The following is a 25,811-nucleotide window of genomic DNA, read 5'->3' as shown; positions in this document are numbered from 1 at the left end:
TTAAGGATGTAATTCAGTACCTGTAGCATCTATAATTCATATTCTTCATCTTTGTGGTGTCATTGTGCAGTTTTAAGTTACAATTTTGTGGACTCAATATATTTTGTGAAATTAAAGCCTGTATTTTGTAACTTGATTCATTTGTAAGCTGCAGTGTGATAGTTTTAATGTCGATGCTGGGAAAGACATTTCCACAGTTTCACTGTTAAAAGGAATGAATGGAATGGCAAGGCTTATAAAATTTAGGCACAAAGCCATGCACTGGGACCCATAGGGTCATTCAGCACTAATGTAAAAGGAATGAGACTCCTCTGATACTAGGCACTGCAGTATGTCGCCTCAACAGAATACAGGGGCCATCTCGAATGGTGTACGTGATTTACTAGTTATATGATTAGTCTGGGAAATAAGACAATGCTCTGGCATCTATAAACAATGCGTAAGCATTCGACACACAACCAAAAGTTAAACGGTTATTCCCTGGGGAATGAATGTAAAGGTGGAACTGCACTGTAACTTTAAATCTGAGATGGAAGTTGAAAGTAGGCTTAGGGAGAAAAGTTTGATGAAAAAAAAAAAGTTTTAAACATTGTTATATTCAACTGACATCTTTAGCAGCAGCTGGAAAACCAGAAGGTGAAATCCCCAAATAAAATTATAATAGAACAAAGAAGCAGACGAGAAGAGTTCTCGTTTTGTGTTTAATGAGTTTACGTATGTTATTTGTTCATTTTAAATCGGATATATAAAAGAAATGCAAGCTGATAATGTTTAACTATGTCTTTGCATTGTAATGCTGAATATTAGCTCTACAAGGTGGAATATTACTTGAAAGGACTGTACAATGTAAGAAATTAAGAAACGTATACACAGGCCTGCGATTAAAAATTGGAAATTAAAAAAAAAATATTCAAACGTGGCTAAATTCACATCACCGAACAGTTATTCATTTACTATTTTATTAATATTAAACATAGTTTAATGTTTGATTTTATCAAATGTTTTTTGATTTTTAAACCCCTGAATACCTGAGCCTAAAGTTATGTTTTTCGTCCATTAAATTTAAAACCTCAGCCACACACTTTGTTCGTTACTTTCAGCCGGCTACTCCATAATCACGTGACCTACCTTCATTGATTAGTCATGGGAAATAAGACAACTGTCTTCCATCTTAATCTTACCTTTAGCAGCTTACTCGACTCAAAATGACTCATTTGATTTAATACGCTTCTCCATAAGCTTAACGTGGGTAGGACAATAATTTGGACATAATTGTGAAAACTGAAAGCCTACCGCAATTGCATCAAAATCATATAAATAGTCACTGAAAGAATTCTATCGTTTCTTCACATGTACTTTAGCAGACAGGTAGCGTAGGCATATAAACTGGTTTGATGGCTCAAAAGTGAAGAAAAATTACATCACTTTGTAGGAAGTAGCTGCCCAGAATCCTCTCGCACTACATTGAACTTTTTATTCTTAAAATAACTATACCGATCTTACATTCACATAGTCTAAATAACCACAGGAGAAGGATTGTAAGGCCTTTTCACCTGCACGCTAGCTGGCAACGATGCCTAAGACAGTGGTACATTATCTTGCAAGAAAATGCATTTTGGACATTATTCTTAAGAGTACTATATCGATAATACGTTCAAATAGTCTAAACAGTCTCAGAAAAAGAACATGCAAGTAAGTAGACAAGTAGGTCTATAGATTTGCTTAACGGCTCCAAAACAAATACAATTTTAATTTACCTTGCAATAAGTTGCTTCCCAGAATATTCCCAAATAACGCGAACCATTTTCTTGTTTTTAAGATGAAAAGTAGACGTGAAAAACTCCATATATCTTCTGTTTTTGTTCACAGAGCTCATTATTAATCATTAAACTTTTAGTCAGATTCAGCCATTGACCTAAAATTTACATACGAGTCTCTAAAAAACGAAATTCAAATTTAAATTTACGATAATATTTCGATTTGATTCTCGAATGAAAACGAAGTATGGGTAAATAACCCACCTTGCAGTATTACTTAAGGAACAACCTTAAGTGACAGTCACTTATTTACGAGATTTTCACTTGAATATTTATGAGTACTTATGGTACTAATCTTGAATATAATAATAAAAGCAACGACTTTTTGTACTAGAATTAACACTTTAACTCTGTTATTTCACGATAAGTTAGTTCCTGGAGCTCGACGGTAACAAAACTAAATTTCACAGTAAAGTAGCTCCGGGGAGCTCTACAATAACAAAACTACTGTTTCACAAATTCACAGGTAACGTAGCTCCGTGGAGCTCAACAGTAACAAAACTATTATTTCACAGTACTATAGATCAGTGGAGCTCGACAGTAACAAAACTATAATTTCACAGTAACGTGGCTCCATGGAGCTCAACGGTAACGAAACTATTATTTCACAGTAACGCAGCTCCGTGGAGCTCTACAGTAACAAAACCGGGAACCTGGTTAAAACGAACTGTTAGTAATAGTTAAAACAGAAGTTGAGCTCAGGTCAAGGATCACGGAATGGTGTATACTTTCCTCCATGGAGCTTTCGTGAGAGAGAGAGAGAGAGAGAGAGAGAGAGAGAGAGAGAGAGAGAGAGAGAGAGAGAGAGAGAGAGAGAGAGAGAGAGAGATTCTTTAACTGAGCAATCATATAACGTCAAATTTTGGATCTTTCCTAGACAGTGACGCCACCCCCAAGGATTTTCGGGGGTCGTTCTCTAGGCCTAATATTTCCCAGGGGTCATCATCTTTATATTTACAGTCTTTTTCTATTTTTTTTTTTTTACGGTAACCCCAACAGGTAATTTTCAATGATATGGAGCAATGTTAACGATGAATCTCATGGGTCTAAACTTAGGCCCATTCTTTTCAGAGTCGTAGGCCTATACGACCAAAGGTACTTAATGAAGGGATGTATTTTATGGTTGTTTTAGGGAAAAAGTAGATGACACACTAGTAATTATATGAATACAGCATTTTCTTTAAATTATTTAATACTTTACAACACCTCAGTTGGTCAAGTGGCATTAATGGTATTTTAAAACAAATACATTTAGCATGCAACTTATCTGTCGCAGATAAAATTTTAGGCCTACCGTAACATTATAATGCTTATTTCGATACAATGAGAATGCAGGCCTACCATCACGTTGTAATGAGTATTTTTAACAATTAGAACGTAGGCCTACCATTATTTTGTAATGAGTATTTTAAATAAGAACGTGGGCCCGCCGCCATGTTGTAAAGAGAATTTTGAAACAGTAAGAACGTAGGCCTACCATCATGTTATAACAACATAGGCCTACCACCATGTTGTAACGAGTATTTAAGACAACAAGAATGTAGGCCTACCTTCATCTTGCAACGAGTATTTTAAAACAAATACCGTTTTTTTTTTTAAATATACGACGTCAAACGATGACATCAGGAGAGTATCCAAAAAGATAGAAGTCAAAGAAATAGGCCTCATAAATTCTCTGTTTCTCCTCATTATTTAGGCTCGAAAAATACTTTTTGGTGAGCTCTGCAGACGAGGGTCCCGAGCTGGCGTGGGCGTGAGGAGGAAGAAGACCACTATTCGGTCTCTCTTTAGCTGATTGGTCTGAGAGACCAGTTATCACCCTGATGTATCTCTGGTCTTCGTGGAATGTTTCCACCTGTGGGAAAGAATGGCAGAATAAAAGCAATACTTATTCCTAAAGTGCAAGAATTCAATATTGAGGGGTATTTTTGGGGTTAAATATTTGAGAGAGAGAGAGAGAGAGAGAGAGAGAGAGAGAGAGAGAGAGAGAGAGAGAGAGAGAGAGAGCTTACATCCTACAACATAAAATTCACATTATCCTTTCACAAAAGAGAGAGAGAGAGAGAGAGAGAGAGAGAGAGAGAGAGAGAGAGAGAGAGAGAGAGAGAGAGAGAGAGAACTTACATCCCACAACATAAATTAGAGAGAGAGAGAGAGAGAGCTTATATCGTACAACATAAACATCAGAGAGAGAGAGAGAGAGAGAGAGAGAGAGAGAGAGAGAGAGAGAGAGAGAGAGAGAGCTTTTGCACCCTACGACATAAAATTCACAAAATCCTTCATCTCAGGACCACAACTTCAACGAATCATAACGAGCATAGGCCTAATCTATGCGCGGTGTTGCGAAACCAACGTCACAGGCCTACCCAAAATCCTCACCTTGGCGATGACGTCATACCGAAGGTCACAGGGAGCGCACCGGTCGTGGATGGGTCTCCAGTGGGGATCGATTTGCTCCAGACAAGCCGAATTGACGTGTGGTTTGCAGGCAACGATTTGGTCTGTCACGAAGAGGGCGAATTCCCGAAATGTGGGCAGAAATGGGTCCTCTACCCTTGGCTGGTCGTTTCCCTGTTTCTTTTTAGGGGGAGAGAATTTAACCTAGGCCTAAAATTGTTGTTTTTTCAGGGTTAAAACACTCACTGGTCTAAAATTGTTTTTTTTTATGGGCGTAACATTCAATTTAGGCCTAAAACTGTTGCTTTTGAGGGATAAAAATCTACTTAGACTTAAATTGTTGTTTTCTGAGGTAAAAAAAATCCACTTAAGCCTAAAATTGTTTTCAGGGTAAAAATTTCACTTAGGCCTAAAATTGTTGTTTGGGGCGAAAAACATTAAATTTAAGCCTAAAATTGTTGTTTTACAGTGTTAAAAAATTCACCTTAGGCCTAAAACTGTTGTTTTCATGGATAAAAATATTAGAAAAATTTTACCTTAGGTCTAAAATTGTTGTTTTCAGGGATAAAAAATGAATAAAATTTCACCTTAGGCCTAAAATTTTTTTTTGAGGAGTAAAAATTAATTTAGGCCTAAAACTCATGTTTTTCAGGGGAAAAATATCATTTTAGGCCTAAGATTCTATGAGTACATCTTCTTACAAAGTATCTTTTTAGGCATATACTATTTTGAAAGCAATTTCTCTCTGCTGTTTATTGGATTTCCCTGTCAATTTCTCTTTGCTGTTTAGATAATGTAATAGAAAATTTCACCTTAGGCCTAAAATTCTCTAAGTACATTTTGCACAGTATTCTTTTAAGGAATATACTTATTTTTGATAATATACTCACTTGCTCTGGTTGCCCTTTCTTGAACACTGTTCTGTACTGTTCAATCATCTTCTGCTGGAGATCTGCTCTGTAGTTTTCGGGTATTTTGTCCCTGTAGGCAGATACTAATCTGGAAAGAAATAATATATGAAGCTTGGTATTACTGTATATGTTCCAATACTCCCTTCTTTTAGAGTCAAAATTGCAGATGGAACATAACCCCCTTTTTTTAAAGCCAAAATTGCAGATGGAACAGCAAGTTTGCAACTCGTTGCATAATTAGGTCTAGTGTATTATCAGAAGCATTTTTTTTTATTACAAGGGTACTTCAACTCGTTCCATAATTAGGCCTACTGTATTAACCAAAAATATCTTCAGGTCCAAAACGGTGATTCCACCATAAGAAAACTTAGATTATCTTTCAGATATTCGTAAAAAAAAACATTTATCATCAGATATTAAACCATCAAGAAAAAAAACATCGAATTGGCTTATTTATTAGGCCTATACCTGGTGAAAGGGTGTCTGACAACAGTGAAAAGTAGGGAAAGGTTGTCCATTTCCATGGCTGCCACCTTCGGAGGGAGAGGAGGAAACGCCCTTTTCGCCTCTTCGTGAATGTCTTCAGGAGTCAGTCCCGTCGTGTTGACTCCTACGCCTGCGAGTAAGTCGCTCAGCCAAGTGGTCGTACCTGCCTGTCGTTCAGGGGAAATATTATGGCGAATTTTTATGAATTTTTTTCTTTAAAACGGATGTAAGTGTTTAGTAAGAGCTATAGTTTCTCATCTGCAAATAAAAAAATATATATAAAATCTCGAAGGTAAAGGAACGCGATTCAAATTTGTTTATAAGGCTGAACAAAAAGCAACATTTTTTTTTATATATTTTACGAAAAATCGCTCCGATTTCGAATCCAAAATAAGGTTGAGATGGTATTAAAAAACTAAATAAAGTTCGACATTTTGTTTATATTTTTACAAAAAACTAACTTTGAATTAGGCCTATGTTATATTATTTTTTTTTTTTTTGCCTGTGTAACTGGGAAGGTTATAGGGTCACAATTTTAATTAAACCTATATCATGTTTTTCATTTTGAATATGTATCTGGGTACGTTATGGGTCCACAATTTTAGAGTATGACAGGAAAGCAAGCTAGGCCTAACGTCCATAACACATAGGCCTAAAATATCCAAACAGATAAATAAATAAAACGAAAAATTAAAACTGTACTTTGGCGTTCTTGCAGTAAGCTATGTGGTGCTTGGTGTCAAACAGCAGTCTCAGGTGGTTGTTGAATCTCTTGAGAATGAGGCCATATTTGTCGCAGCCCTGGCGCACTCGTCGCGTCCTCTCGTCCATCGTCGCTTTCCAGGAGCTGAGAAACTCCTTGAGCGACGCCAGAGAGAGAGAGAGAGATAGGTCGTTAGGTGTGGGTCGTTGGGGCTTCGGAGTATTAAGGCTCTCTCTCTCTCTCTCTCTCTCTTTTGTCTCACTTCTTTCTTTTGTCTTTCGCTTTTGCCCCCGTCTCTCTCTCTCTATTTCTCTCTATCTCTCTCTCTCTTTAATGTCTCTCTTCTCTCTTTTGCTCTCTCTCTCTCTTCTATCTTTCACTTTTGCTCTCTCTCTCTCTCTCTCTCTATCTTTCGCTTTTGCTCTCTCTCTCTCTCTCTCTCTCTCTCTCTCTCTCTCTCTCTCTCTCTCTCTCTCTCTCTCTCTCTCACATGCGATACAGCACATATACATCTTCTCTCTTCCGCTTTTACACTCTCTCTCTCTCTCTCTCTCTCTCTCTCTCTCTCTCTCAACACAACAGCACATCAAGGTCTAGAGAGTCACACATACTCACCCTCTGCTCGTCAGATTCAAGAAACGTCCCGCTCACGATACCTCCCAGCTGACCTTGACTTAATCCACCTCCGAGCGAGTCCAAGACACCTCCCTGAGGAACACCGCGCCCTAAGGACACGTTCCCCTCGGGAGGAACGTCATTCAGAAGGTTCCTGGAGGTGGTCCAAGCAGAAAAGGGCTTGGGCGCCCTTGAAGATTCGGCTAAGAGAGAGGGAGAGAACCAGAGGCGCAGACTCCATTGCAGGGCGAGGAAAGAGGTTATGATGACGATGGCGGCGTTTCTCCTCCATCTCCAACAGCAGATGCAGGTTGCTGTTGGGGATGATGGTGGGGGCGACGTCATCGTGATTGGGTGGGCCGGTTAACCTGCCAGGTATACCTGTCAGTTACCTGTGACCAGAGAGCAGAAAGAAAAGGTTTTTTAAGGGGAACAATGACAGGATTGGTTTAGAAACGGCGGCCATTATAAGAGTTATAGGTCTAAGCGGAGAAAGATTTAGATGTGATTTAAACCAAAATAAAGTTTTCCTTTAAGTTGCTTTTTATTAATGATGCAAAATGATGAACAAATGAAATAAAACAATAGCAAGATTAGTTCAGATACGACGTCCATTGTAGGAGTTAGGCCTATCAAAAAGATTTAGACTTAAACACAAAAACAACATTGTCTGTGAAGTGTAGAACGATTAAGACGTAATTTAAACAAAAAGATTTCCTTTACGTTTTTTCTATAAATGATGGAAAATAATGAATAAATAAAATAAAATAATACCAAGATTAATTAAAAAACGACGTCCATTGCGAAGAGTTAGGCCTAGGAGAAAGGTTTAGACCTAACTTAAACACAAAAACAATTAATCTTTAGATTCCTTCTATAAATGATGAAAAATAATGAACAAATACAATGAAACAATATAAAATAAGAGTCTAGAGTAGTCCAAGAATTGACGGTCAGCATCCGGGTTCTAATCCATCTTAGAAAGGCAACGATTTAAGTCAAGGTACTCAAACCTATCTTCCCCGTAGGGAGGTAGCGCCGTCAGTGCACCTCACGCGGCGCACTGTAAGCATTACTTAAGGTTCTTTAAAGCGTCCCTTCGGCCCTAACTAGCTGCAACCCCTTTCATTCCTTTAACCGTACCTCCGTTCATATTCTCTTTCTTCCATCTTGCTATTCGCCCTAACAATTGATTCATAGTGCAACTGCTTTGAGGTTTTCCTCCTGCTACACCTTTCAAACCTTTTACTCTCAATTTCCCTTTCAGCGCTTAGTGACCCCATAGGTCCCAGCGCTTGGCCTGTGGCCTAAATTCTATATTCCATTCCATTATGTTTACTTCTGAGCGAGGAAAATTAGGCCGACTCGGGGAGTGAAAGTTGCAAAACAGGTGCCGTCTTATTTTTCCCTTTAAGCCGCCAGTCACGAGTGGTTGGCAATACGTTGCGTAAATAAAACATACATACATACATACACACATACACACACACAAACGCACACGCGCGCGCGCACACGTAGACAAAGAGACCAGAATATAGCAATTATGTTGTAATGCTCAGATGCAACAATGGGAACTAGGTCTAGAGAACATCTACTCGATTTGGGTCAATAGCTTGCAATTAGCATATTGCACTGAGCATATATATATATATATATATATATATATATATATATATATATATAATATATGTATATATATATATATATTTGCCTATGTTTTTAACACCTAAAATCCTGCTTTGGTCTAAGATGGTAACAGATGGTCTAATTAACATTTTAAATTCTCTTTTGATATTTAGCAAAAATCCTTTGTAAAAAATACAAGCTAACAAGGCTTTCCTAATTCTGATTAGAGAGAGAGAGAGAGAGAGAGAGAGAGAGAGAGAGCACTCTACTTTTACTACTGACAGCAATTTGCACGACGTAGGCAAAGCTATGAAACAGTTCTCAGACTAATTCTTGGCTTGCTATTCATAGATAGATAGATAGATAGATAGATTAGATAGATAGATCGATTAGACAGATAGATAGAGCGGTAACACATAGGCCTATGTGTACTGGCTATTCATAGATAGATACGATATATATATACACAGATAGAGAAGTAACACATAGGCCTATGTGTACACATCAGTGTACATAGATATATAGAGAGAGATAGATAGGAGAGAGATAGAGAGATAGCTATATAGATATCCTGACAGACACATAAAGAGATAGCAAGTAATATATAGGCCTAAGTGTACAATCAATATGAAGAGAGAGAGAGAGAGAGAGAGAGAGAGAGAGAGAGAGAGAGAGAGAGAGAGAGAGAGAGAGAGAGAGAGATGCAACATATAGGCCTAAGCGTACACACCAACACACACATACAGATACCAGTACGCAGAAAGAAGCCTAAAGAATGAATGGACTGCTCTAAATCAGATCCAATTACACTCTCGTCTCCCATTCAAATCTATTCAATTATTCCAACAGCATCTCCACGTTCAATCTCCAAAGCGTGACTCTCCGCAGAATGGAGAAATTCGGGCAGAGACCCCCTCGGGCCAGTGCACGAATTCAGTTAGCAATTTTACAATTTCCTTGGTCGAAAGGGGTGCCCTAGGGCTGGGCGTGATAGCCCACATGAATTTGAAATTTCAAAGAGTATCGTGAATTCATGTTTCTCTAAAGCTGCATACTTATATATATATATATATATATATATATATATATATATATATATATATATATATATAATATATATATATATAATATATATTTGAATATATATCTATATTAAAGTGGGAAAATCAGATAGGAAATTAAGATGTAAATAAAAATATTTGTACTTGATACAAAAATTCTGTAAAAGATAGAAAATTTGACAGAAATGAATGTCAAATTAATAATAACACAACTGTTCACAGACACTGAAGAATTTTAATAAAAGTCAATCTATTTTCATATTTTAGTGACCAAAAAGGTCCAAATCCACTCGCATGCAAGCACGAAAGCAACACGTTCTGTGCCAAGCCATGCCCAGAGCAAGAAATAAAGAGAAACTTTGATAACGGGCCTCACCTATTGTCCATTTTTTCAAGAAATTCAGGAAAAACAATATTTCCCACAGTGCAGATTATTCTGCAATTCAGACTGACTGCAGTCACAACAAAAGCAATGTCTGTCGTTTTAATGAAATATTCTTACATTTTTTATCCTTTTTCACTTATGGTAACGAAGGAGACTAGCTCACAGACACTATAACACTATACACTTTAGTGGACATACACCACAATACAGATATTTTTGCATATCTGACTACACTCACAATAGAACCAATATCTGTCCTTAAAAAGAAAGATTTCCTTTACATTTCCGCTTCCTCTTCAGTAACAATAAAAGAGACACTTTACAGGAACTACAACACTATACACTTGAACCGGACACACCACTTTACTCAGCTTATAGTGACTACAGTGAGTGGGCAGTCAGTCAGTCTCGCCATGGTAAGAAAATATGTACGAGAAAGTAAATGTTGGGAGTCGAGGTCGCTCCCGGGTTATGTTGCCAACGAATGAATATGTAATGTGGGTCTGTTTTTAAGTACTGCTGTGTAATTACTGTAGTAATTTGGATGTAATTAGAAGCTTTTATTATTAAATAAGAAGGGAATTAGCTGTCTGATTTCAATAACAGACTACAGGAATGTTCGCTGTATTGCTGTAGATGTTAGCAAGGGCTGAATAATTATTAGGTACAAAATAATGATAATTTTCATTGATGATAAAATTGCACAGTACAGATAGATTTTATGCCATAAAATAAACACGTCTAATAACATCTAAGTTATTTTAGCCTTGTTTAAATAAAATCCCAGATTCCATCCAGCAATTTTAAGGGAATTTACGTTATAATATAAATAAACAAATGATAAAATAACTGAAAACTTTCCCAGAAACGAACTGAGGATAATGGTGACGTAACCCTCGAGAACTGAGAAAGCACCGCTTACAACTTTCTCCCGTCTCTTTCTCTCTCTCTCTCTCTCTCTCTCTCTCTCTCTCTCTCACACATAGTCATGAGCTGCCAGATGCATAATAACGTGCCCCAGCTGACGAGTGCAGTGGTTATCAACATGACTCTTCCCGACGTCCGTTAATGATTCATGAAAGCAGCTTCGTACAATTAATTTAAAAGAATTATCGTACTTTTGTTTAATTCTTTATTTACTCTATGCCACAGTATCTTTTTACTGATTTCATGCACTAATATCTTTTCGATAATTCAGTCTGGCAGCTTCTTTTATGCATCAAGGCGTTAGATATGTCTTATGATATACAGACTTTCGTACAATTTGAGCAAAAACAATTAGAACGGTTCGTTAAATTTAAGTAACAAACGCCAATTACGCATATCCTCTCAGCTACCGGGAGTGTGAATATGATTCATACACAAACTACTCATAAGGTTAAAAAAAGAAAAATATATATTATTTGGCGTGTCTATAAGAAAATCATCATTAATAAATTTTAAAGTACACAAATATTAATTATTATTATTATTATTATTATTATTATTATTATTATTATTATTATTATTATATTCAGAAGATGAACCCTATTCATATGGAACAAGCCCATCAAAGGGGCCACTGACTTGAAATTCAAGAGGCTTCCAAAGAATGTTATGGTGTTCATTTGAAAGAAGTAACAGGAAAAACACAAAAGAAGAGATCTGTTACTAGAAAGAAATAAATTACCAAATTAATAAATAAATAGATAAAAAATGTTAGTAAACTGAAATATAAGGATTGTTTTAGGTTAGAGCAACCTGTCGAAGTAACACCACGAAACGAAATATTGTAATAGAGAAAAAAAGAAATAAAATAAAATAAAAGCCAGCAAACAATCGTCGGCGTTATCAAAAACGACAAACGTGACGTGACTAGTCCCTCCCCCTCCCCTCCCCTCCCCTCCCCTAAAAAAACATGAGATTTCCCGTGTGCTTCCTTTCTAAGGCGCCTTTAGTGTGTGTGTGTGGGTGTGTGTGAACAGGACTGCAGATTCGCACTTTCTGCCTTCGAGGTGGGCCTTAGTGAAATTTAGGAGGTCCCTTGGCACAAAGTGACTATGAATCCATGTGGGAAAAGTGCAGCTGCTATCCTTTCACTTGATACTTCTAAGTGCTAGCATAGGCCTACAACATTAGAAAACCTGACAGTTCTTAAAAGCTGTAGGACTCAAAATGCCTTCAGGAAATACAGACCAGTGATTTTGCATCAAGCAAGCACAGGCTAGGACGAAAATTCCTTGCCTAGAGGAACAAGAACTGCAAGTCATTAGCAGAATCCTTGAAGAACAAGAATGTATTTAAGTTATTAACAGCCTGTGAGTGAATCCACACGATATAAATCAATCAGTCATACAGAAAATACTTCACGCAAGAGACACTTGGAAAGCCATAACCTGCCTTTACCACGGGAACCTAAAGACTGCTACTGACTGATCAGAAAGTCTGGTGTGGTTAGTGCTATTCAGAAGTGCAAGAAGAAGCACCAGCTTCAAATTTCAAGATGTTTCAGTGAAGGAATTCGACTCTTCTGGACAATGAACGAGAGTTTCAGTAAGTCTGCTTCTGATTCAGTGAGTTCCAGTTCCGTGCGTGAGTGCAAAAGCGTCTCTTGATCAATAGTTTTATAAGATCAAGATTAATAAGTAGGTTCATTCACAAAGAAAAGACACGTTTACCAGAAAATATACCATGAAACAATCAAATTATTATTATTATTATTATTATTATTATTATTATTATTCAGAGGATGAACTCTACCCATATGGAACAAGGCCACAGACTTTAAATTCAAGCTTCCAAAGAATATAGTTATTATTATTATTATTATTATATTATTATTATTATTATTATTATTATTATTATTATTATTATTATTATTATTATTATTATTATTATTATTATTCAGAGGATGGACCCTATCCATATGGAACACGCCCACCAAAGGGGCCACTGACTTGAAATTCGAGAAGCTTCCAAAGAATATTATGGCGTTCATTTGAAAGAAGTAACAGAAGGTCATGGGGAACACAGAAAGAAGAAATCAGTTATAAGAAAAAAGAAAAACAAATCCAAGTGCGGTGTTTACCGTGACATTTCGTCATTATGTACAAAAGGATAATGGTATTTCCTCTCTCTCTCTGTGTGGTTGCTGACGGCTTGGCTGAACTTTAAAGTCTTCTGTCGTGACATTTAATCACCATACTTAAATATCACCATACTTAAATCTATTCGTGATAAGAAAATGTTGACGGAAACCCGACTTTCATATGAACGCTTGATTCGTGTTCTGGAATTGCAATATAGAATTTGGGACAAAAGGTCAAGCTGGGATCTGTGAGGTCATTCAGCGCTGAAACGGAAATTGACAGTAAAAAGGTCTGAAAACCTTTTGCAGTTGCACCATGAATCAATTGTTGGAGAGGGTGGATAGCAAGATGAAATATAATATGAACGGAGGTACAGTAAAAGGAATGAAAGGGGTTGCAGCTAGCGGCCGTAAGGACGTTGCAAAGAACCTTAAGTAACGCTTGCAGTGCACCGCGTGAAGCGCACTGCAAGAACAGTGACAACTGAATCCAGTTACCTGGTCATAAATAAAATATTATATTGAGAATTTTGGGCGTTTTCAACGTTGTTATTATTATTATTATTATTATTATTATTATTATTATTATTATTATTATGAGCCCTATTCATTTGGAACAAGCCCACCGCAGGGGCCATTGACTTGAAATTCAAGCTTCCAAAGAATATTATGGTGTTCATTCGAAAGAATGCAGTGTTAATGAAGATAGTTCTTGTTGATGATATGGTGAATTAATATTCTTTTTTTATAAATATTCTTTATCACAGATCCCCAGCTCACACACCCAACCACCAGTCGGCCGAGGCCTCGGAGAAACCATCCCCCTACGAAGGCATTATTGTGAGTTCCTAAGATTGCGTCCGCCCCTGCAAAACATGTCATGAACACCAGTTCAACTTGTCGTAAACATGTTGACAACTTGTTGCATACATGTCACAAACAGGTTACAATAAGTCATAAACACCATTAAAACACATCATAAACATGTCAGTGATACATCACAAAAATGTCAACAACTTGTTGCATACATATCAAAAACAGGTTACAACATGTCATAAACACCAGTAAAACATGTCAGTAACATCAAAAACATGTCGACAACTTGCTGCATACTGTACATATCACAAACATGTTATAACATGTCATAAACACCATTAAAGCATGTCATAAACATGTCAGTAACATATCACAAAGATGTTGACAACTTGTATTCATATCACAAACAGGTTATAACATGTCAAAACACATTAAAACATGTCATATACATGTTAGTAATATATCACAAACATGTCAACAACTTGTTGCATACATATCACAAACAAGTTACAAGTCATAAACACCATTAAAACATGTCACGGACATGTCAGTAACATATCACAAACACGTTGACAACTTGTTGCATACATATCACAAACATGTTATAACATGTCATAAACATGTTGGTAACTTATCACACATATCACCAACATGTTGACAACAAGCTGACGACTGGAAGTGCAGAATGATATTGTGTGATGCATTGGTTTGGACTGCCAGTGAGTTGTTGACTTGTATTCAACGTGTTTGTGATGTGTGTGCGATAAGTTCCCGATGTTTATTTGTGTGAGCTTTTCAAATGTATTATTCATTTTTCTTTGTTTCAGATTATTTTCCCCTGATATTTGGGACAATATAATAAATTCTCAGCATTATCAGATTACGTAAACAAAATCTGCTATCATCCCTTACTGTACTTATGGGTACAATAGGGTCTCAGTGCTTGAAACATTACATTTTTCACGTATGGAATCGTAGGTTCTCCTCATAATAATTTCATTGCAAAACTTTCCTGAAGAAGATTCCTGCAATGCATTATCTAAAGTTCCACGGAAGCCTGACTTTCATTATCTGTCATTTGCAGGTTCTCGGAAGAAGCCGAAGGCACATTCCAGAATTTTTTCCCCAGCTCAGCAGGAATCGAAGATGAAGCCAGCAGGTAACCTCATGAAACCACCTTTCAGTGGCTCACTTGAAACGTATGTTGCCTTATTGTTGCTCTTGAAAATACCCTCTGTAAAAAAGGAACCAGTTCCCGTTTTGTCCAATCAAAACAACCCTCAGGGCAGGATGCCAGTAGTGATTATTCCCATCTCTATCTTCTCTCCACAGAAGCCAAGCAAACAGGAAACGAGATAAAGTCATCCAGTCTCCTACAGCCAGCAGCAGGGAGCCCTTGAGAAACTTCCGCCTCTCGTCGCTACAGACGGGGAAAAGGAAGAAGAGATACAAGACTAAAAGACAAAGGACAGCCGAACTCGGTCGCAGGGTGATGAGTTTGTACGGTCACTATGCAGGCAAAGGGACTCCAGTTCTGGAAAGGCCTGTTGGCAAGGTAGCTGATGGGGTTTCTCAGGCAGAGAGCGAAGGGGCCATGAGTCTAAGAATGCATGAACCTGACAACTCTCTCAGTGACGGACCTATATCGGAGGGAACGGTTCTGCCCAAATGCCCCCTTGGTGGAGCCCAGGAGGGCAACGCCACTGGAGGACAGGACGCGCGTTCTTCGCAGGGAGAAGTGGAGGATAGGTCACAGGTCATCATTCCCAGATGGTAAGTAGAGAAGCAACCACATTCAGTAAGAAATCATTGACAGAAGTAAGAATGTTAGTAGGCCTGAGATGGTTAGAGTATAAGTCTTTCAGATAATCTGCTCTTTGAAAAAGTGGAAGCTATGAGAGTTAGGAAAAAAGGAAGATGATTCCTCTGTAACATCACCAACAAAACTTGACCATTACTCAAAAAATAAAAGCTGTAAAGTAAAAGAATGATTGATTTATAATTTGTTTTTGGACATACTGCATGTAACAACCACAATAGTGTACGTACACTCTGGGGATTACTTTAAAGATGATATAGAATATTACAGTTAAACTGTTGAGAATTCTTAATATTAGTTTAAATCAATTGCCAACTCTTCATTTACCTTGTATATTCAAGACACTGTCCAGACTAAAGCATTAATCGGGTAAGAGAGACCAGTAAACTTTTGCATATTCAATTTAGCAAATTTGAAATGGTCCCACTCATTTACCTAACGACTAAATGTTCTGCTTCTTCTTCTTTTTCAGTCGTAGGGTAAAAAGTCTGGCAAGGCATCTGCAACAGCGCATATACTTCTATCCCCCTCACTGCCTTCCTCAAGAAGAAGAAGAAGAAACTAGCGAAGAAGCTGAAGGTACGGGTTCCACTCTGATCGAAAGTCAAGCGCACGTGAGCTGCTGTGCTACAGAACAGGAAGGAGACTCCTTTCAGACCACTGAAGATGTCAGAAATATTCCCCTGACAGGAGATGACAATCCTGACTCTGTCAGCAACATTGCTGATGGAACGACATCAGTAAGAGAGGGTACAGAATCTCTTTTGGCAGCTGGTTTGAATGAGGAAAGCCCCCAACATGCGACGTTTGAGGTAACAGCTGATAAAATCCGGCCGAACTCTCCAGGGTCACCTGTGGTGACACATACCGAAAATATTTCTAGTGATTTAGTTGCGAGTGAGGAAAAGTGTACGTGTAACCAAGTGTGTCTTGACGTTGCTGCGTCAGTTGCTATTCCTGAAAGTGTTTCTGGGTCTCTCAGAAGAGTGGAGAACAAAGAGGACGGAGATGCCCACCTTGAAAAGGACTTAGGTCCAAGATCAGAATTCCTGGAGAAAGTGGGTAATGCTGAAAGTGTCCCATGCTTGAAAACCATTCCATCTAATAAAATTCTTGTTAATGATGATGCCCCACAATATGGTGCATCATTAGAAGAAGACTGTGGTCAAAGAGCTGTCAGGATGTGTGACACTTCACTCTATAACAACAGATAAAGGCCAGAGCAGGGCACTTCATCATCAGAGGGACTACAGCGATGCCAGGCTTCAAGGTCACAAGAAATACACTTAGGCAAAACACGACATCGCATAAGAGTGCAGTATCACCTTCGCTTCCAGGACGAGGTGAAAGGTTGTCAACGATTACGCCTTCCAAGGGTAAAAGTAATGACTTAGAAGGTAGTCTCAGATCACGTAAAGCTATGAGTACACTCTGTTTCAGTAACGCTTCAGGAGGCGACCTTAGAGACTGTGTTTCTCTTCATGATACCTCGCCACAGCTACTGGGAAAGTTACACAGGAAGAAGATCGTTGCGAAGAAGACTCGTAGAGTCCCCCCACCTAAGCCACCTAGGTCTAGAACTAGAGCCAAGATGCTCGCCAGTAACGCTGGGGCCACTGTCTCAAAAATACAGGCTGTAGGGCCGAAGTTACCCATCCTGGATAGGGAGAGAATTTCGCTGGGCTTGTCTCCTCAGGAGCACAGACATTCAGCCATTACAATTAGACAGTCATTACTCCAGGATAATCAAGAGGCAGTTCAGAGGAGTAAGGACCTACAGTTTTCACAAGACAAAATTCTACAACGTCACAGTTACTGTGAACAGAATCAAAACAGGTCAACAGTTCTGGGGAACATTGATGGTAGTTGATTTAAAAGACCGCTGGCTCTCTAGGTGCCCAGACACAGTAGTAGTAGTAGCATTAGTAAAGGGGATTCGATGTTTTGAAGGGCTCCAAAAACTCTCCTCTAAGAGTGCCTTGGATCCGAAAAATCTCCCCCTTGTGAGACGCTGCGTGAAATACAGGAAGTCTGACGCCTCCCCGTTACGACAGGATGAAGGTACGTTCATATCACCTTTTTTGTCTTTAATTCTACTCAAACAGAGAAATAACTTGACTTATTAACAGAAGTGTGATTGACTCTTATTCTGGAGGCAGAAGTTGAAGAAAACATTAGATATTAAACAATCCATCTGCTGAATGTCTACACAGAAACTCTCGTATCATTTTACAGGATTAGAAAGTATGTTGCATCTCGGCTAAACATTTCTTTACTCAGTCTTTATTTGTTAAAGAAATATGGCACTAAAACACAAATGTTACTTAAAGCAACCCAGAAGAAAACGTTAAGTGTGAGAACTTCTAAGCTATTAACCTGATTTTAAATAAGCACACATCAGTACCAAGTATGATCAGCTGCACATCCGCTCACGATGTTGAAGAACGGGCAGTGAGATACACTGACAGTAAATTTTATTTATTTTCTTAATTCACGTTGATTACAGAACTATATTTCTGCACTAGGCTATTTGGTGAAGCGTAACAAAGTAAGATTAGTTGAGAAAACTGCAAAAAAAAAAAAAAGAAAGTGTGAAAGCAACCACTGAATTAGGAAGAAAGATAACAAGGACAGGGAAATTCTGATCCGTGGTTGTCAAGCTTCGGACGGCGTCGGAAAACGCAAAATTCATTCATAATATTGTAACAGTATACGGAGCCTCTAACTCACCAGACCAACGTTCAGCCTCATTCACAGGAAGTGGCAGCTAGCTTGCATCAGGGATACTGAGAAAGGATAAAATAGGAGAGCGATAAGTCGGACAAATTTCCTAAACCAGTACAGTGCAGTGTGTTCTGTTGTGTGCAAGTGGTCTGTTGAGCGGTCGCAGAGTCTTGCTATTTTGTTTTTATTTAGAGAATACGAGTTGAATTGTTAGATAGTTGGCATACAATATGCACGAAAAGGCAGTTCGACAGCTGCACTATACATTTACCTTCCATCTAAGATGTGGCTATTGATAGAAAGATAGAAAGAGGCGTTGCCGGAACTGGCAAATTCAGTTCATGATGCAACGGATTTCCGGCCCAAGTTCACTTAAACTGGAAGTGAAGAAATGGAAAGGAGTAAATCACTGATCAGTATCCCTCGGAGAATGAGTAAGTACCAGTACTTAGATTTGCTGCTCTTGAAATGCTGTGCTGGAAACCTTTAGTACGAGGAAAAAATTGTGAATACAGACTTTCTGCTCTTAAAATGTTGTAACGGAAACCTTGAGTGCTAGGAAAAAAAAAGTGTGAATATTTTAATCTCTGGTCATGCAGTGATTAGGCTAGATTGTGGGAAAGCTGTTACAGTACTTTACCTTCTGAGTGAAAGCACAGAAAGAGTGCAATAACTGCTCCTTTCGAAAGAAAGCCACTGCCCTTTCACCCGTTTAAAATTACTAGTTTTGTCTGAGGAATGGAATGCAGAGTTTAGGCCAAAGGCCAAGCACTGGGACCTGTGAGGTCATTCACCGCTGGAAAGGGAACTGAAAGGTGTAACTGGAGGAAAACCTTGCAGTTGCACCGTGAAATCATTGTTAGAGAGGGTGGATAGCAAGATGGAAATATAATATGAATGGAGGTACAGTAAAAGGAACGAAAGGGGTTGCAGCTAGGGGCCTATCGAAGGGATGCTGCAAAGACCCTTTAGTAATGGCACTAACCACCTTCAGGGTAGTTTATCCGAGGAAAAATCCTTTTGGTAGTATGATGGTTTATCAACTGACTTATTTTCATACCTTGATCCTGTGTGGGTTAGGGGCTAGTTACGAACATATAAAAACAAATGAGGTGAGACTTATTTACTTATCAGCATAATTTGAACTTGCTAGTGTTTTCATTAAATGATTCTTTCTGGTCTGTGCTGGACAGTCACTCCTGCAACTGTTTTCATTTGGGATTTTGTGATTTTGCAGTTTTGTCGTGGCTAGCAGAATCTGAGAAACCCCAAAGAAAGGTAATTTTAGTTTTCGTGAAAATTCTTGACGCAGTTTTACGAAGTCTCAGCCTGCATCTTGCAATTTTACTTTCAGAGAGAAACAACAGTTAATTTCTGTCGTAAGATGTTATTCATTCTTTCTCTGTCTGTCTGTCTGAACGTCTCGGAGCCTAAGTATGTACAGTGGACTCCAGTCTGTTCATATTTCCTAATTTGCGGCTTCAACTATTCGCGGATCGCTCTGTGGGACATATATACACATTATTCGCGGGAAAATTCGTCTATTCACGATATTTTTCATAGAGAAATATTCATAGATTACTGTATTTTCATATCATTTTCCTGATTAAGTGCACTTTTTGTGATAAAGCTATTAAATATTCAGGTATAAGCATTTTTAGAGGGTTTTTTGGTGTTTTGAACTATCAAAATAGGTAGTTATTGAACTATCAAAACAGGTAGTTATAAGTGTTTTCAGAGGGGTGTCAAGTAATCGCGGATTTAAGGTATTCACGGGTAGGCTAGTGGTACGCATCCCCCGCGAATACCGGGGGTCAACTTACACGTGGTTTGACCGCAGTGATTCTCGGGGAACTTCTCTTCGCCATTGAATGAAAAACTGATCAACTTGAACGCACACCTTTTTTTCAGAACCACCCACCGCCCCGAAAAAGCCTCCTAGACCGAGCATCGCTTTTGCCAAAAATTGCAATTTGCAAGAGGACCAGGATTCATGCTGTGAGTATAGTCATACAAACTATCTCTCAAACATTTGATTTCTTTGTTCTATCTTCCTTGCCTTTTTAAAAATCATCGTCCAATTAATTTTGAAATTTGCCGTCATCAAAATATATAAGCGTTCACTCACTGATTTCACTGTTTATATTCTATTTCACCGTCTCTCCCAGAACTAATCCTCGCTGCTAGTGACAAGGGTCACCTCTGGTAAAAATTTTACGTTGAAATCGACACACGACTTCGTTCAACTTTAGCCAAGTTTATGTTGCTATGAGGTCACACAGTGATTAAGCTAGTTTGTGGAAAAACAACTACAGTATTTCATTTCCTGAGTGAAAGAACAGAAAGAGTGCAATAATAACTGTTCCTCTCACAGGAAAGCAACATTACTTTTCACCCATTTCCAATCATTTGAAGTTAGATTTTGCAGTTGATGGGAATCAGGCCTGACAGGGGGTCTAGACAGTGCTTTGCTTGACAGCCTAAATTTCATCAGTCAATTAATTGTCTCAATTTATTTCCATTTCACTACAGCCGAGCACCAAGCTCTCCTAGATCTGTACTGCTCCAAGTGCCGGCTGGTCATATGCGAAAAATGCCAAGAATCGTCCCACAACAGCAAGACGCACAAGGTCCTCTCAACTCCAGACGCCCTCTCCATGCTGCGGACGGAAACCGTGGCTCTTCTTAGACACTACTCCCTCCTGAGGTCAATGCTGATGACCTTGAAGAGCATCTTCAACAGATACGCAAACTCCAACCAGAATATGGTGAGTGTTTGTACTTTGGGAAGCCTCTTGTTGGGTGAGGGTTTCCAGATAGAAGGCAGATATGTCCCTCTGCTCGGTGAATACTTGACTGTGAAGACCAATATTGAAGTAAAATCTAATTTCTTTTGAACCTAGATGATTCTTTTTCATCCCTGTAAAGGGGTAGTACCGCCAGTGCTCCTCATGTGGTGCACTGTGGGCATTACTAAAGGTCTGCAACATCCCTTTGGCCCCTAGCTATAGTAAGCATTACTAAAGCTGCACCTACATTTTGGCCTTTGAATTGACCACTTTCTTCAGTGCTGTTTGTCCAACCTCTATATTATTTCTTGGTGCAACTGTATTGTTTTCTCCCAGTTCTATCTATCTTAGATACTTGCTCTTAATGTCTTTATCTTGCTTTCCATCCACTCCTTACTCCCTCTTTTTATTGTCTCAAGCATTGCATGGGTGAAAGTGCCCCAATGTTGGGTTTTATTGCCAAAAATTTTGTAAACCAAATAAAGTAAAATAATTTGGAATCTAATCTAGAAGCCTCAGTTTCCACTTTCTTCAACCTTGCTATCCAGCCACTACAACTCTTTCAGTTGCATGGCTCCACTGCTTGGCTTTATAGCCAAATTTCCATAAACAAAATCAAGTAAAATCATTTGGAATCTAATCTCGAAGCCTCAGTTTCCACTTCCTTTCTTCAACCTTGCTATCCAGCCACTACAACTCTCTTTTCACTGTCTCAAGCACTGAATGGCTGAAAGTGCCCCAATGCTGGGTTTTATTGCCAAAAACTCCATAACCCAAATCAAGTAAAATCAAGTACTAAAACCAAGTAAAATCTGATCTCCTTGAAACCCCTGACAACTCATCCTTCTTCAACCAGAAACAAGTCACCGAAGAGGTCTACGCGAGCCTACGCCTGAGCGACGAAACCTACCTGACGAAGGTGGTCGAGGAGGCGGAGGAGCTGGCCGAAAACGCCAAGAACCTGAGCAGGATCAAGGGGAAGGTGAAGGAGTGGGAGACTCACCAACACGACTGGGGACACGTCGTTTTCTTAGTGATGAGGTGCAGGTTACTGGGGAACATCAGTGCAGCCAATGACAAGGTTTTTATCAGGTGAGATGGAGGAGATCATGAGTCAGTTTTTATCAGGTGAGGTGAAGATTAAATAGTCAGTTTTTATCAGGGGAGATGAGGATTAAAAAGTCAGTTTTTATCAGGGGAGATGAGGATAAAAAGTAATTTTTTTGTCAGGGGGGGGATGAGGGGTACAAAGTAAGTTTTTTTCAGGTGAGATGGGAATAAAAATTAAGTTTTTTATCAGGTGAGATGGGGGTGAAAGCCACTTTTTTCAGGTGAGATGATGATAAATAGTCATTTTTTATCAGGTGAGGTGAGGATAATGAGGGCCTGTTGTTTAGTATTCGATGGAGCGGTGATCAAAAAAGTACCTATAAAAACCTATCGACTTGATATTTAAAAACCCACATCTATGCTTGGAAGCTCCTCTTGTACTCGGCAGAGCAGTGATCAAAAAAGTACCTATAAAAACCTACCGACTTGATATTTAAAAACCCACCTCTACGCTTGGAACCCCTTCCTCTCAAAGGCCTTCAAAATATTAAGTTGACATTCACCTGACGTTGTCATACTCAAATGACCTTTTCCCAACAGACTCAAAGAATGGGTTCTGCCAACACCTTGGATACACCTCAGTCACCTTCTCCAGCCTTACCTGGGCGATGACATCAACAGCACAACCCTGACACCCGTCAGAAAAGGATCGATCTCGAGGAAGGTACTGAAACAGTTTGCTGGTAATGTGCAATGTTTTTTTACCTGTAGCACCATAACCAACGTAGGCGTCTCAAATGGCTGGGTTTGTCTTTGATGTTTCTGGGGATAAACCTTCTCATGATTTAGTACTGCATCCAAAGTAGGTGTCTAAAAATGGCTGGGTTAGTTTCTGATGTCTGAAATCATTTCCCCCTTTTACCAGTTGTTATTAGGGATTAACTTTCTGAAGACCTGGTACTATATCCAACATAGGCCTAGGTGTTTAAAATGGCTGAGTTAGTCTGAGTTGTCTGAATATGTTACTCCTTTTACCAGCTGCTTTTGGGGATGAACTTTTCATCACTACTATATCCAAATAGGTGTCTAAAATGGCTGAGTTAGTCTCTGATATCTGAACTTGTTAACCGTTTTAACAGCCGTTTTTGTAGATAAACTTTCTCATGAGCTTGTACTATATCCAACATAAGTGTCTAAAATGGCTGAGTTAGCCTCAGGTCTGAATAAGTCTTTCCCTAAAGGGCAAGCTCTCATATGACATAATTCTTCTCATCAGTGTGAACTGGACCAATAAACAACTGAGAAACCTTGACCTTATCTAATGTCAATTTATCTTGTCAGCAAAACAGGTCGAGCGAACTACATGGGAACAGAAGCAGTGAGATCGCAGAGTCCAGATTACAAGACGTCAAAACCTTTCCATTCAATTCTACAAGCGTTCTTGTTCACAGCCTCCTGCCGTATATCATCTTCAATCCTGGTGTGAGGTAAGAAACGACATTGAAAGAAGGGGGCTATTTTATCCTCATGAGTGATGATTCATGATAAGATATTTTACCTAACAATCTGCACTGACCTGTTGAGAAATAATTATGAGAGACTGTTCTGTCACATCATGGCTGTAAAAACCTGAAACTAATGTTCTGTCACATCATGGCTGTAAAACCTCGAGACTAATGTTCTGTCACATCATGGCTGTAAAAACCTGAGACTAATGTTCCTTCCCAGATACTTCATGCACATCAACAACAATATCAACGCCGACATAACGTTAGTCATGGAACCCTCAGAGGAACACGTCCACCAGTACCTTAGCCGCCAGAGGTACACGGCGACCTACTCGCCGGGAACCCTACGCAGGAACGGCTACGAACCTTCAGACGACGCCCTCACCATCGTGGAAAAGCAGATGATGATGGGTGGCAAGCAACGGTCGAGGCTGATCGCTTCGTATAAATCTTCCCCGGCAGAGCATGTCCTGGTGAAGGTCGGTTTCCCAGACATCAAAGTCGTGTCTGGAGGTCTAGGCTTGGCTGTGGCTGTTGGTAGCTTGAAAAAGGGGGACATCATAGTCGATTCTGACCCCGCCAGGGGACCTAACCTGTCTGTGGTCATTACGAACGTTGGAGAAGTTCCTGCCCTGCGTTTTGGCCACGTGGTTCAAGGGCTCGAGAGTTTCAAGTGTCTGGTTGAGAACGAGGAAAAGCGGAGGAATGAAGGGATGGGGATCAGGGCTAAGATTCGGGCTACTGTCAAGAGAGAGGAAGAAGCCACTTACGAGATCACTTTTGGTCTAGACATTTGAAGAAGGTGCAACAATCCCTCAGTTCTGTCAAGTTGCGTTGGTGAAAATGTCACAAAATTTAAATGAGTCAGGCCTATTTTGCTATTCAAACATTTCTTTATACAAATATCCAGACCTGTAGACAGTGGATCTGTCAAGCTTCTTGTCAAACATGTAACAAAACTGATAAAAAATAAGCCTGTTTTGTTATTCAAATGTTTTCTGTACAACACTTCATGTCTGTACATAGTAGATACGATAAATAAATTAATCAGAATGTTTGAACCTGCTGATATAGAACAGTGCACTAGAATAACAGCTTAAAATACTGAAAGCCTGAAGCTTACTTGAGGTAAGACTCCAAGAATTCCAAGGGTAATATCATGACCAGGCCAAACATCCTTCAGACAGATGGGATTATGAGATCAGTCTAATTTTAAATTTGATTAACTTAATGTATTGGAATATTGCACAAATCTGATTAAGTTTGCAGATATTGTTTTGCATCAAACGAGGGAGTGGGACATGTTTCCTTAACACTGTGATCTCACAAGGTACAGTAGTTACAGGAATCAAATGTGAGCGGATGTGGAAAGTAAAGTTAATTTTCTCTGAACATCAAGGTGTCGGCTTGACAATTTGGCAGGGAGAATCCATATCTAGAAAAACAAGAACCCTAAATTAAGACAGGATTTTTTATTTTTGTCTTTGAGCGTGACTGATGAATATTTAAAATAAAAACTGCATTTGGTAAATTTCAAGGTCTTTTCCTATTCAGAATTCCTACTTTTGTCAATGTGGTCCCTGTTTCATCTAATATATCTTGTGCAAGAGGCAAACCTAAACAATGATTACAATATCAGAGTTTTTGCCTTCTTAATCTTCCGTGTCAACTGAATTCCAGTCTCAAGTTCATCTTAGTTACCACAGCGCATGAATAACTTCAATAAGTCTAAACATAGTTTACTACAACTCACATTGCTAAATACAAAATCAAATGAAGGAATGAATAACATTCATTCAACACTCACCATCAACAGGAGGAATGAAGTGCAGGTTATGAACAGGTTCATACTGCCAGCCACAATTGATTTGAAGTCTTAGTAACAAAAATCTTATCTGCACTATTGTAGGTCCATCAAGTGACAGCACTTATGGTTGTAATCTGCAAAATACACCTAATCAATGATTTAGGAGTACCTTAGAACCTGGAAGGGTAGTCAACACAACCTACCATCACCTAGTAGGCAAAACCACTCTG

General features: G+C 38.9%; 3 protein-coding genes across 5 annotated transcripts; 2 read left to right on the top strand and 1 right to left on the bottom strand.

The window, feature by feature from the left end:
• Nucleotides 1-2,991: 2,991 nt before the first annotated feature.
• On the bottom strand, nt 2,992-10,906 carry LOC136841391 (carbohydrate sulfotransferase 11-like). The gene is made up of 7 exons (XM_067108307.1): nt 9,993-10,906; nt 6,930-7,321; nt 6,314-6,469; nt 5,594-5,778; nt 5,105-5,213; nt 4,197-4,394; nt 2,992-3,672 (listed from the first exon to the last, which is right to left on the bottom strand). The coding sequence occupies exons 2-7, from the start codon at nt 7,272-7,274 to the stop codon at nt 3,427-3,429; spliced, it is 1,239 nt and encodes a 412-aa protein (XP_066964408.1). The 5' UTR covers nt 7,275-7,321; nt 9,993-10,906; the 3' UTR covers nt 2,992-3,426.
• A 1,016-nt stretch (nt 10,907-11,922) lies between these two features.
• On the top strand, nt 11,923-17,014 carry LOC136841388 (uncharacterized). Of its 2 annotated transcripts, none has more exons than XM_067108305.1 (5): nt 11,923-12,533; nt 13,836-13,908; nt 14,969-15,083; nt 15,217-15,657; nt 16,176-17,014. In XM_067108305.1, exons 3-5 carry the CDS (start codon nt 15,031-15,033, stop codon nt 16,915-16,917), a joined length of 1,236 nt encoding a protein of 411 aa, XP_066964406.1. In that variant the 5' UTR covers nt 11,923-12,533; nt 13,836-13,908; nt 14,969-15,030; the 3' UTR covers nt 16,918-17,014. The 2 variants fall into 2 exon arrangements, with proteins under 2 accessions (XP_066964406.1, XP_066964405.1); XM_067108304.1 differs by having other exon boundaries at nt 11,937-12,533; nt 14,969-15,043.
• A 544-nt stretch (nt 17,015-17,558) lies between these two features.
• Nucleotides 17,559-25,305, top strand: LOC136841387 (uncharacterized). Of its 2 annotated transcripts, none has more exons than XM_067108302.1 (7): nt 17,559-17,764; nt 20,339-20,425; nt 20,960-21,195; nt 22,073-22,308; nt 22,867-22,990; nt 23,608-23,753; nt 23,995-25,305. In XM_067108302.1, exons 1-7 carry the CDS (start codon nt 17,563-17,565, stop codon nt 24,569-24,571), a joined length of 1,608 nt encoding a protein of 535 aa, XP_066964403.1. In that variant the 5' UTR covers nt 17,559-17,562; the 3' UTR covers nt 24,572-25,305. The 2 variants fall into 2 exon arrangements, with proteins under 2 accessions (XP_066964403.1, XP_066964404.1); XM_067108303.1 differs by lacking the exon at nt 17,559-17,764 and adding an exon at nt 18,541-18,861.
• The last annotated feature ends 506 nt before the right edge of the window (nt 25,306-25,811 follow it).

The sequence above is a fragment of the Macrobrachium rosenbergii genome, chromosome 9, assembly GCF_040412425.1.
Source record: "Macrobrachium rosenbergii isolate ZJJX-2024 chromosome 9, ASM4041242v1, whole genome shotgun sequence".
NCBI lineage: Eukaryota > Metazoa > Arthropoda > Malacostraca > Decapoda > Palaemonidae > Macrobrachium > Macrobrachium rosenbergii.
Note: the sequence above shows the minus strand (reverse complement) of the source record. Positions and strands in the feature narration are given on the sequence as shown.

What these genes read in the sequence shown, in the direction of transcription:
- LOC136841388 (XM_067108304.1), top strand. An exon ending in CCCCCTACGAAGGCATTATT is followed by an intron (nt 13,909 to 14,968) that starts GTGAGTTCCTAA and finishes TGTCATTTGCAG; the next exon opens with GTTCTCGGAAGAAGCCGAAG. An exon ending in ATCGAAGATGAAGCCAGCAG is followed by an intron (nt 15,044 to 15,216) that starts GTAACCTCATGA and finishes TTCTCTCCACAG; the next exon opens with AAGCCAAGCAAACAGGAAAC.
- LOC136841391 (XM_067108307.1), bottom strand. Translation starts at nt 7,274, where the DNA reads ATGACGTCGCCCCCACCATCATCCCCAACAGCAACCTGCATCTGCTGT. An exon ending in TTGAATCTGACGAGCAGAGG is followed by an intron (nt 6,470 to 6,929) that starts GTGAGTATGTGT and finishes GCGTCGCTCAAG; the next exon opens with GAGTTTCTCAGCTCCTGGAA. An exon ending in AGAAAGGGCAACCAGAGCAA is followed by an intron (nt 4,395 to 5,104) that starts GTGAGTATATTA and finishes CCCCCTAAAAAG; the next exon opens with AAACAGGGAAACGACCAGCC.
- LOC136841387 (XM_067108302.1), top strand. Translation starts at nt 17,563, where the DNA reads ATGGTAGTTGATTTAAAAGACCGCTGGCTCTCTAGGTGCCCAGACACA. An exon ending in CAAACTCCAACCAGAATATG is followed by an intron (nt 21,196 to 22,072) that starts GTGAGTGTTTGT and finishes TTCTTCAACCAG; the next exon opens with AAACAAGTCACCGAAGAGGT. An exon ending in AATGACAAGGTTTTTATCAG is followed by an intron (nt 22,309 to 22,866) that starts GTGAGATGGAGG and finishes TTTTCCCAACAG; the next exon opens with ACTCAAAGAATGGGTTCTGC.